Raw genomic sequence first — 10,420 nt, 5'->3', positions numbered from 1 at the left:
GAAAAGATTGTGTGCTTTTTTTTCTTTCTTTCTTTCTCTCCTTCTCCTATATGCAATCCAAAGTGAACTTCAGGTTTTTGGTGGTAACTCTGTACATTTCTTAAGAGTATTTCTAACAGCACATTTCAGTACAACTAAATGACAGCCGATATACACTGAAACACGACCACTAAATAAAGTGCTTTTATGGAGAAGGTGAGTTTTATTTTTGTCCCCTACCCCAAGCATAGCTTTCTGATGGCAAAGACAAAACAGAAGTTGAGTATTTACAGTGTCATGATTATAGTTAATCCCTTAAGGAAGCCAGGGACTGTTCAGCCATGCAGATACATTTACTGTCACTGTGCTAATTAGCAGGCTCTTTCTAGGAGGAGGATCATACTCACTACACAGCCCAGAAGGGCATCCAGACTAGCTGCCTTACCTGCTACCATCAAAGGTTTAGAAAGGTGATGCTGGCATTATGCGGTTTCCTCCCCAAATGCCTGTCTCTTGCTTGTTCTTCACACAGCAGCCTCCCTCAACAAGGGCAGCTGTAGGTGCTGATCAGGGCTCAGGAAGGCACCACATGTGTTAGTGTTACATTTCAGCTGTCCCCGAGGGAAAGCTCAAGCACAGCCACACAGAAGTAAGTAGCAAGTGACACCATGCAGGAAGTGCCAGCAGCAGGGAACTGGGGTTTCAGGCTGCCTCTGCCTCTGCTATTGCTAGGTATAACCTAGCTGTGGCTCTCACTCCTGCACCTCCACTGAGCCCTTACTAAAATGGTAAGATGGTCACGAAGGTAATGCAGCTTCCTTGGCAAGACAGGATTGTCTTAAGGAAAGGACCAGGGAGGGTGAAAGCAGAAAACCAAAGTGCTCACAGGTTTAAAAAAACCCAAGAGATTTGCCTTTAGGTGCTGGGATCACTGGTGATAAGACAGGAAGGCTAAATGGGATGGAGTGAACACAATGAAAGCAAATTATGTGTTTTTATTTCAACATTAGGAAAAGCCCCATGACCTGATAGAAATTGGCACAATTTAGGTTGGGTGGATAAAAATGTCAGGGTTTTAATTCTCATCGAACGCAGCAGGATGTCCCCCTCAGCAGCAGACAGTTGCCAAGGTTTGCTCACAGCTGACCAGTGCTATGAGCGTGTGACAGGGTGGTGGTTGCTACCGAGAAGGAGCTCCACAAGTTAGTGCTAAGGGAGATACTTCAGAAACATGGTCAACCTGACCTTGGTGTTCAGCCAGCTGAATTCCATAGCCCAGCACCATGACGCAGCAGTGAGGTGCATCTACAATTTAATTTTTAAAGCTATATTTATATATACTCTATTTCATTCTTGTAGGATGGCTGTATAGCTCTGAAAGCTATAGTCTTACACTGTTTTGTACCTAGACCTGCTCTGGATATAGCCAAGACTCGTCTGAAGAACTTGCTTGCAGCAAGGGCTGGCTTTTTCTGTGGCAGCCCAAACCTACTGTACTATAGCCCACAGCTGGCATTTTCCTTTGGGCATCCTAACCTGCCTTTGAAAGCTCTGCCTTAGCCAGCAACCCTGTCTGCAGGGAAAAGCTCTCATGCCCACAGGGTCCCTAGAGGTCCCTCTGGAACAAGGGGACATAAATCTTGTTGGCAGACTGTTTCTACAAATGACAGAGCTCCTCCTGGAGCGTCTCAGCACCAGATTTCAATGGGTGAGTCTGAAGAAAGCATCCCCTGAACTAACTGGGAAAAGGGAGGAACAGCAGGACCCATGGGTGCTGCTCCTCACCCTGTTCCCAGCTCCAGCTGGCTGCTGCAGGCCTCCGTCCTGCTGCACCAGGGACCCCACGCCATACTCTCCATCCATACCTGCCTGCACTAGTCGCGGGTCCAAGACACGATGTGGGTTTGGCTTTAAAATCTGATTATGGACAAAATTACCTAACATTACACAAGGACAATTCAGGTGAAGCAGAGTCTTTTGTGCATGCACCACTTTCCCTAAGTGGAGGAAGGCAGGAAAAGTTCAGTGAAAGATGAGATGAGGCTGTAATAGGATTTCTCATCGTCTGTCAGTCCTGCATTGCCTGGTCTGATCACCACAGCCACGTGAGTATCCGCTTCCTCGGCTGCGTTGGCTTCTGAAACAGAAGTGGGGAGAGTGATGAGATGTGCTTACTGAGCTCTCCACATGAGGGTCTTTATGGTTTGGAGATTCCCCAAAACACTGAACTGCTTTTAAAGGTTGAGACTGAGAAAGCAGCATTTGCACTGCAGGGCTCTAGAGCAGAACCAGCTCCCAGCTGACCTGCTGTGGTGACTGTAGCTGCTGTGTAATGTGAGTGGACAGGAGCTGCCTGCTTTGCAATGGCAGCTGATGGCTGTCCAAGGCACTGCGCAGGCAGCGCACACCAGCAGCTTGGTTCCTGTCATGAAGAAGCTGGGCTGTGGCATTAGTGAGCCCAACACCCTCACCCCACCCCTGCTGGGGGTCACTTTTCACAAGCCTCCTTCACTCCCTGAGCACAGCAAGAGGCTGCAGGAAGACAGTACAGGGAAAAGGAGGTAACTGCAGCTCCCTCCAGCTCTGTTGTCCAAGGCTGGGGAGGACATAAGGGCTTAACTCCTGGGGATGGAGCTGGCTTAGACTGAGATCACAACGCAGTGCTATTTCTGCCAGAAAGACACTTCCAGCAAAGGCAGGAGCTTGAATTAAGCTCCTGAACCTCGTTTTCCAGGGGTTAGGTCCTCATGACCAGGAGCAATGTTTTCCTGCTGCTGAACACAACCTAACAGTAAGTGGCACAAAGAACCAGCCAGCGTGTGTGCCACAAGCAGACATGGGCTGCTCCTCTGAGTACAGGTCACGAAAACCACCGACCCTGTTTGTAAGTGGGGCATGCCAACTGCTTCAGCAAATGCTCTGCTTTAACCGTGTCTCCTTACTTGCTGGTGCAAGGGCAGGTTTTCTGCTTGACCTATTTTCTCTCAGTGCAGCGCTGCTCACAGATATCCCACTGCTGTGTGAGAGCCTGGATATGTAAGGAAGGAGCATGGCAGCAGCTAGGGGCATGCCTCTGAAGCAAGGTGGTCTGCAGCACTTCCGGGGTGCTTGTGACAAGTCAGCAGGACAGCAGGACTGACAGGACACCTACCTCGAGGGACATCCGTCAGGAAGAGGATGTTGTTGGTGGAGCACCCAATACTGGCAGCAATCCTTCTGTAGCTCTCACTTTCTACCTTGGGACCTATTTTGGTATCAAAGTGGCCATCAAAGAGCTGGAAGAAAGAGAAAAGCAAAGGCACTTGCTGAATGCCATCTGAAGAGCAGGGCTAAACCTCACTCCCGAGTGAGACGTTCCCTTTCCTTTCTACCACAGTAACGGGGGGTGATGCAGCATGCCACCACACTGAACTGGCTGAACTCCGGCGGGTCAAACCCACTGCCCCACCTTCCTGTCCCAGATGCTGTTCATGCAGTGTTACAACAAGGGAAGTGCTCTGCAGAGGGAGAAGCTGTAAGGAAGGTGATAAGGTTATCTACCTCTAGGATATCACCTTCTGTAGAATAGCCAAACAGGAGCTTCTGGGCTTCAATGCTGCCTGAGGAGTAGATATAGACCTTCATCCCAGCTTCCCGCCACTTCCGAATAGCTGGAACCACGTCCTTGAAGACTCTGGAGCAAAACAGGGCAACAAGTAAGGGTAAACCCAGAGGCACCTGGAGAGACACCTTTAGCCAGGCGCTCTGATAACTGTCCCATTAGTTTGCAAGGGGACTTCATTCTCAATCTGTTCCAGGCTTCCGCAGTTGGGGAGTGGATTTCAGCAGCTGGTGATAATGTTCTTAGCTCCAACCAACAGAGCAGCTCATTGACTGCTATGCAGACAGCAGCTCTGACGAACCATTTCGGACATTGGGCAGGAGTTTCTCCAGCCTCTTCAATTTATAGAGAGGAGGAAAAGTCAGGGAAAACAGTATCCCACTGCTTTTCTCTGCAAGGGAGGAAGAAGGTGTGTGTGGGGGAAGAACAGAGAAAACAGGCTTTTGTATCTTGAATCCCACCTGCCTTGCAAGCTACAAAGGTTTCCTGTTGGTAAGAACTATGGCCATAAGCTGCATCCATATGAGGCAAACCTCACCCAGATTCAGGCTCTGACCGTACATAGGGAGGAGGTGAGAGAAGGTTGCAGCTGCAGGAGCTAAACTGAATGGCACTGTATGAACTGTTTGGATGCAAACAACAGCTTGGGAAAGGAGCATCCCCCAGGGGATTGACATCAGAGCTGTTCTGTTCAGCAGCTCGGTGAGGTTGTAACAGTACTAAGCTGGATGTGTCCCTGGCTTAACTGTACTGCAAAGGATGAAAAAGCTCCTGTTCACCAGGCAGCAGCATCCTTCCCCTTACTCTTCTCTTCTGGCCTTGCAGAGTGCTGAGAAGGCAAGATACAAGTATAACAATGGCCTGATGAGTCTCAAAAACGTGAGCTCCATTTAACTCCTGGGTAGTAGCTGCCCAAAGACAAGCCCAGCAGGAGGGAGCAAAGCTGTGAGAGGGGGAAGGACGACCAAAGCCAAGGTAACTGCTGTATAAATGCTAACGGACATGTGTGTCTGTTGCCTCATACCCTTCTCATTTATACCATGAGACCTCCCCAGTTCTGTACTTACAATGCAAAGGACGTTTACAAGATGACACATATACTCGGGTAAAGTGAAAGCTTGAGGATGCTCAAGAAGGACAATGTGAGGCTGACTATAAGTCTCTCAATAATACATGTGATGATTGATAAGGAAAAGCCACAAACAGCCTCGCAAGGATAGGCAGGGGATTCGAGTCTGATACGGCAGAAGTATGCAGAGAGGAACTGGAGGGGACATGATCCCCAGGGAACCTTTTTCACCCCAATCCAAATGGCCTCCTTTCTACCTGCACTGCACAGCTCTGTGTGGCCACTTGGGGTACTGCACTGAAAAGGGGATCTGAACGCCTGAAGAAAGAGGGCTCCAACTAGATGCAAAGGGAATGAGTTTTGCAGACTTGTAGTAATCAGCTGTCCCCTTCCTCATCCTCAGCTTCTTGGACATGTGCTCAGAGCCTTGTTATGTTATGTATTAAAAAAAAAAAAAGTTAATTTTTCCAGAGTTATTTATCAAACATCTCTGGTGTCACCTGAAAATATTTTGAGGTTGTACAGCACCCACAGAAACTCCCATCCACCCTCAGGTCTTCACATGCTGAAGTGAGTGTTCAGACACTGATATGACAGATAGATACAAATGGGCAGGAGGAGACTTTAAGGATCTCATTGCTTGGATGCTGCCAAGCAGCAAGGCTAGCTCCACAGGTTTGGGGCCACTATAAGACAATTACCTCTGTTTCTAAAAAGAACTGTTAGCCCTGTCGTTTAAAAGCCACCCAACAGGACGGCTGTCTCTCTTGACTCGCTTTTGGGTTTTGTTGCTTTCTCTGGTGGATGTTTACATTTTTCTGTGAGCTTTGTCTTCTTCCTCATTCTTCCTTTTGCAAAACACTTTGTGAACTTAAGGTTTTGGTTTGCTTCCTTAGGAACTTGAAATGGATAGTTTAACCAAGCACCCCGCAACCTAAACAAAAAGGTCAGGCTTAACTCCAGTTATCCCTACTTACGCATCCTTTGATGTGGCTGAAACACAGAGAAGAGCCTGAAGATAGACAGAAGTGGAAAGGCAGGAAATACACAGGTAAAAGACAAAGCAGGAGGAAATAACTGAAAGGACCTGACCCTGAAACCCTGGGCTGTTTAGGCTTGTTCCAAACTGTGAGTGCAATTCAGGGATATAAAATGCAAGATGGAGAGCTGTAAGAAGGTCATACTTGCGCCTCAGTCTCCTGGTTTGTCAAAAAATCTTGTGGTAAATAGAGAAATATGGAGACATTTTCTGAATTCCTAATGCAGAAGACAGCTGTCCCAGATTAATGTTCTGGTGGTTGTGGAAGCAGAATTGCCCCATGTCACACCTCCATTACCTTGTTCTGTTTCTCAGAGCCCATCTCCTTTACTGATGCAGCCCAGGTGGCTGGAGAACTGGCTGTTCCCCAGCATGTACCTGCTGGTTATTCCTTAAGGAGAAACTTGATCACCCACTTGTCATCTTCCCTGTAGGGACTGAGACAACTTGGTCAATCCCAAGGTTACTGTAAGCTTTTGGTTGCCTAAAATCTGAAGACTGAATTTGTGTTCATTGCGTGATCAAGATTTGAAATGAAGTGTCAAATGTACTGGCTTCTCCACTGAGCTGGTAATCCTTATGCAGCTATTCTATTAACACACATCTACTGCAGATGCACCCCATTCCTGCCCCAGGGAAAGGATCACACAATTACTCACTCTCCTTTGACAAGGCCAGTTGCATACGCTGCCCTCCACATGTGACCCTGAAGCTGCTTCAGTGCTGTGGTCTTCCTGTCCATAGACATCTGCCAGTGCACGTTGTCTACGACCGCCTGGATGACCCGCTCCAGCTCCTCTTCCCCACTTCCGCTCTCCAAAGGGATTGGCACGGCTCCATCCAAGCTAGAGTCCTCCTGAGCCTGGAAACCATCCATGATAAGAAGAGGTGAGGGAAGAGGTGGAGCAGCCTCGCCATCTCAGCTCAGGAAAGAGGTCCGACACCTGCATCAACGCACCTCTGTGCAGGACATGGCTTGAACTGCTCTTCACATGAAGGGTTACAACACTGTCTGAATGCTTTTCTCAATGGGAAACTCAGACTTCTGTAATGTCTAGAAATACTTGCTTGGACTGTACTTTCCAAACCCAACAATTAGCACTACTGTAGCTGTACTACTGTAAATAATAATGAGAATTATACTTGCTTAAGTATTTAATTACTGAAATTAAGGCAAAGAAGCAAACTTATCTGTTGGCTTCCAACAGCCCCAGTTCTCAAATTGAAGCCTTGTCCCTGTATAGAGGCAGGATACGCTGCCCTGTGTGGGACAAGTACTCTGCCATCCCCCCCTGTTGCTTCCTGACCTGGCATCTGAAAGGCACAGGCAGCGAACTCAGCAAGAGAAGGGCATAGTGCAGGCACAAAGCTGAAAAGCCACGGTTTGATGCCTTCTCTCAGGGGCTGTGAAGACCAAAGCAGGCATCTGAGCTGCTGCCTACTAAACACCAGCCTTTCCCTGAGCACAACCCCGGGCTTTGGTGGGGGAGAATCAGCCCATCGAGGCAATCAGCCAAAGAGAAGCATGGACTCCTGTTGGGTGACAGGGGGAGTGTGAGTGACCTTAAGTCTCAGGCACGTTGTGAAGCCCCAGAAAGACACAGTATGGCTGTTACTGGACCTGTTTCCTCAGAAGCCCGACATCCCGCTGGCACTCCTCCTCCTCCCAGTGAGCACGCAGGTACTCCTTCACGTTGTCCTTGATGTAAGGGAACAAGGTCTCCTGGCAGCACACAAGAAAAACAGGCAGCTCCTTTAACCTGGCAGAGGTAAGGCTGACTTGCTTGTGAAGTACCCCTACAGTACTGCAGCTTGTGAAGCTGCCTGCTAAGGGTGTCTGCCTCATTGCAGGCCAGAGCCAGCCTGAAGTCATGATTAGTGCAGGTGGATTTCTTGCACAAATGCTCACACAGCTGTAACTTTTACATCCCAGGATGGAAAGGTGGGTGATAACTTTTCCTGGGCTTGCCAAAAACACGTCTCAAATGGCACACACGATCCCCAAGCTCCCATCAGCTGAGGAGTACAAGGGTGGCTGTGTACGTACTCTGAAATTACAGTACTTTTAATGGGGCACTTGTCCTAACAAAGCTTGTTCAGAATACACATGTCAACCTCCTACCAGCATTAGAGGACCTTTCCCAAAGGAAAAGTCCAGTCCAGTAACACTGAGCTCCATAGGACACTCTTGCAAATGAAACAAAATGGGGTTAGGGAGAAGTGCCACAGGAGAATCACAGACCTTCCCACAGATCCCCAGAGTGACCAGAAATAACTATAAATTGCTCTCATTAGTAGTGTTTCACAACTGAGAAACCACGATGGCATCTGTTGGTGTGGGAAGAGCCTCAGGACAAGGGGAAGAGCAGGAAGCTCCTTCCTTCAGGTACAGAACTAAGCTTTTCTTAACTGGGAAAAATTTGGGATGGGGAGGAGATGGGAGCTCACCTCTCCTCAAAAAATGCCCAGTGATGCCTTTCTCTTCACTGTAAGTTGCCTTTCACTTGCTACTGAATTAAGAAAATGGTGGTCCTGAAAGTGTGATGTGGAGGCAGAACTGCAGGATTTTCTATTACTCCAATATTGCATTTTCCACGTTGTACATTTAAAAAACAATGTAAATTTAGGGGAAAGGAAAATATCTTAAATGCCTAGAAAATCACCACCAACTTGCCTATGGAGATCAACAGCCTTGCAATACCCCCAGTTACTCTCTCACTTCCTTTACTTGGGCTTAGCTGCTTTCAAACTACTTTCTAAATCCTGGAGGGCTCCTTGGTGATGTCCAGTCCCAGCTGTGGCTGCCCCAACACAGCCTGGCATGATGGAGGAACAGGCATAAGCAAGCACAGCTTGACAGCCCCCTCAAGCCTTTGCAACTGCTCACAGCAGTGTCACAACCAGTATGGGAAGGGTTGTGTTTCCACTATCAGCAGAACTGCAGGTAAGACACTGCAATTAGCGCTTGCAGGATTTCAAGCAATCAGGGTAAATTTTGTTCTCAATGTCCACGCAGACTAAGTTCAGCTACAATCTGCTCTTCTTACAGGAGATCCAGCAAATCCCGGGGGGATGCAGTTTACCACATTACGTCTCTCCCCTGCCATCTACTTTTCTCTGCCAGTGTGGACCCAGCAAAAGAGAAAACTTGGTGACCTTGAACTAGGGGCCATCAAATGTTCTCTTTTCTGCTATCTTTCCTCAATTCACCCATCAACCGGCTCATTCTATTTCCTTACTTTGCACATTCAATAATTCTAATACTAAAGAAAGGATTAAACAAAATCCTTTAATATTAAGGAATAAAATGCCTGCAGAACCAGCAGTGGCACTTTTAAGGGGAAACAGAAATTGTGAAGGTTAACTGAAAGTCCAAGTGAAATAACTTGTTTCAAGCACCTTCAGGATACCAGCAAACTGAGTTTTACTGAGAACCGTAACTCATTTGGCCTTCCTGCAACAGAAAGATTTTTGGTAGGAAACCATCTCAGGCTTATTGCATGTATTTGCACAACGACAAAATGGATTCAAGGTGGATACACATAAACAACTCCGTGGCTCCATTAGATGTCTAGGAGGAAATCTGAGCTGTTCAAACTGTTTAATTTGAAAGATGTTGAGGGGAAGGAGGCAGCTGTAATGCCATCTAGACCTGAAGTTTCAAGAGCACTGGAAGAACATGGACAGGAAAGATGTAGGTCAAGTTGTTCATCTGTTAAAACTGTGTTAGCAGAAACACCTCGAAAACCTGGCAAAGCCTTCACCCCTCTGTGCATTATGTGGGTCAGAAGAACCTTCATGAACTACCAGCAAAAAAAGATCCACCAAAAGCTATAATGTCTCATGAGAAATACAGGTTAATGGTTGCAGAGGGATAATGTCGTTTAGTGTCTTCAATACGAGCAAACTGCTCCCTCCCGTGAAGCGCATGAGCCTGGTTGGGGACCAAAACCTCCTGGAGAGGAGGGAACTGCAGCGGTTGGAGAACTGAGAATTTCAATAGCATGTTTACAGCGTTAGTCCCGATGCCTCCTGCTGGCCTCGCAGACTTCCAGCTCCCCTGGCTTCTGCAACTCATCCAGCGTTTTTAATGGTCTCAAGCCTTCTCCTAGGCAGGGGAAGCCATTCATACATACTCGCTGTAAACACAATCTTCCTCATGTACACTTGATGCTGGACTACCCTCCCCCTGCGCTGGTCCTGTGCATGCGGGAGGAAGGACACACATCTCCGGTGACACTACAAGGATGTGACTGTACCACGCTTCTGAAGCGAAAAAGCAGCGGATGGATAACCCCGAGACAGCACTCCAGGCTCTCTGCAAGCTCGGGTGAGGTGCTGCAGCTCCAGCCATCAGAGCAAGCGACGCTCCACGGCTTTTCGTAAATGAGGCTGAGAGCTCTCCAACTGCCCTATATCCACCAAAAAAACCCATTCACTAAACTGCACCGAACCCGAACAGTCCCGTTCCCCTGCCCACAGAAGAGGCAGGCGATGGATGGGTATAACGATACGTATTTTCTCATTCAGAAAAGACCGAAAACGGGTCACGGTTTTACGCTTCTGAAGGAAGCTCAGGCCTGCCCTCCACAGCCCCGGGAGAGGCGCTTCCCCGCCGCGGGGGCCGTGAATGGCACCATAAGCAGGGCCGCTGCCTCCCGTTCCGCCGGGTCTCACCTGGACGAAGGCGATGGGGGTGGTGGTGCCCTCGATGTCCAGCAGGATGGCGCGC

At 48.3% G+C, this 10,420-nt stretch overlaps 1 protein-coding gene across 1 annotated transcript; it reads right to left on the bottom strand.

Moving 5' to 3' along the window:
- Nucleotides 1–1,959: 1,959 nt before the first annotated feature.
- ENOPH1 (enolase-phosphatase 1) lies at nucleotides 1,960–10,416 on the bottom strand (the record flags this gene model as incomplete). Its single annotated transcript, XM_010016054.1, has 6 exons — nucleotides 1,960–2,116; nucleotides 3,131–3,254; nucleotides 3,520–3,652; nucleotides 6,348–6,550; nucleotides 7,310–7,411; nucleotides 10,366–10,416. Coding segments are annotated over 6 exons (753 nt in total), but the record flags the coding sequence as incomplete, so codon positions are not given.
- Between the last annotated feature and the right edge of the window lie 4 nt (nucleotides 10,417–10,420).

Source organism: Nestor notabilis, unplaced genomic scaffold (assembly GCF_000696875.1).
Source record: "Nestor notabilis isolate BGI_N333 unplaced genomic scaffold, ASM69687v1 scaffold22976, whole genome shotgun sequence".
Taxonomy (NCBI): domain Eukaryota; kingdom Metazoa; phylum Chordata; class Aves; order Psittaciformes; family Psittacidae; genus Nestor; species Nestor notabilis.
This window is presented reverse-complemented; position numbering and strand designations above follow the sequence as displayed.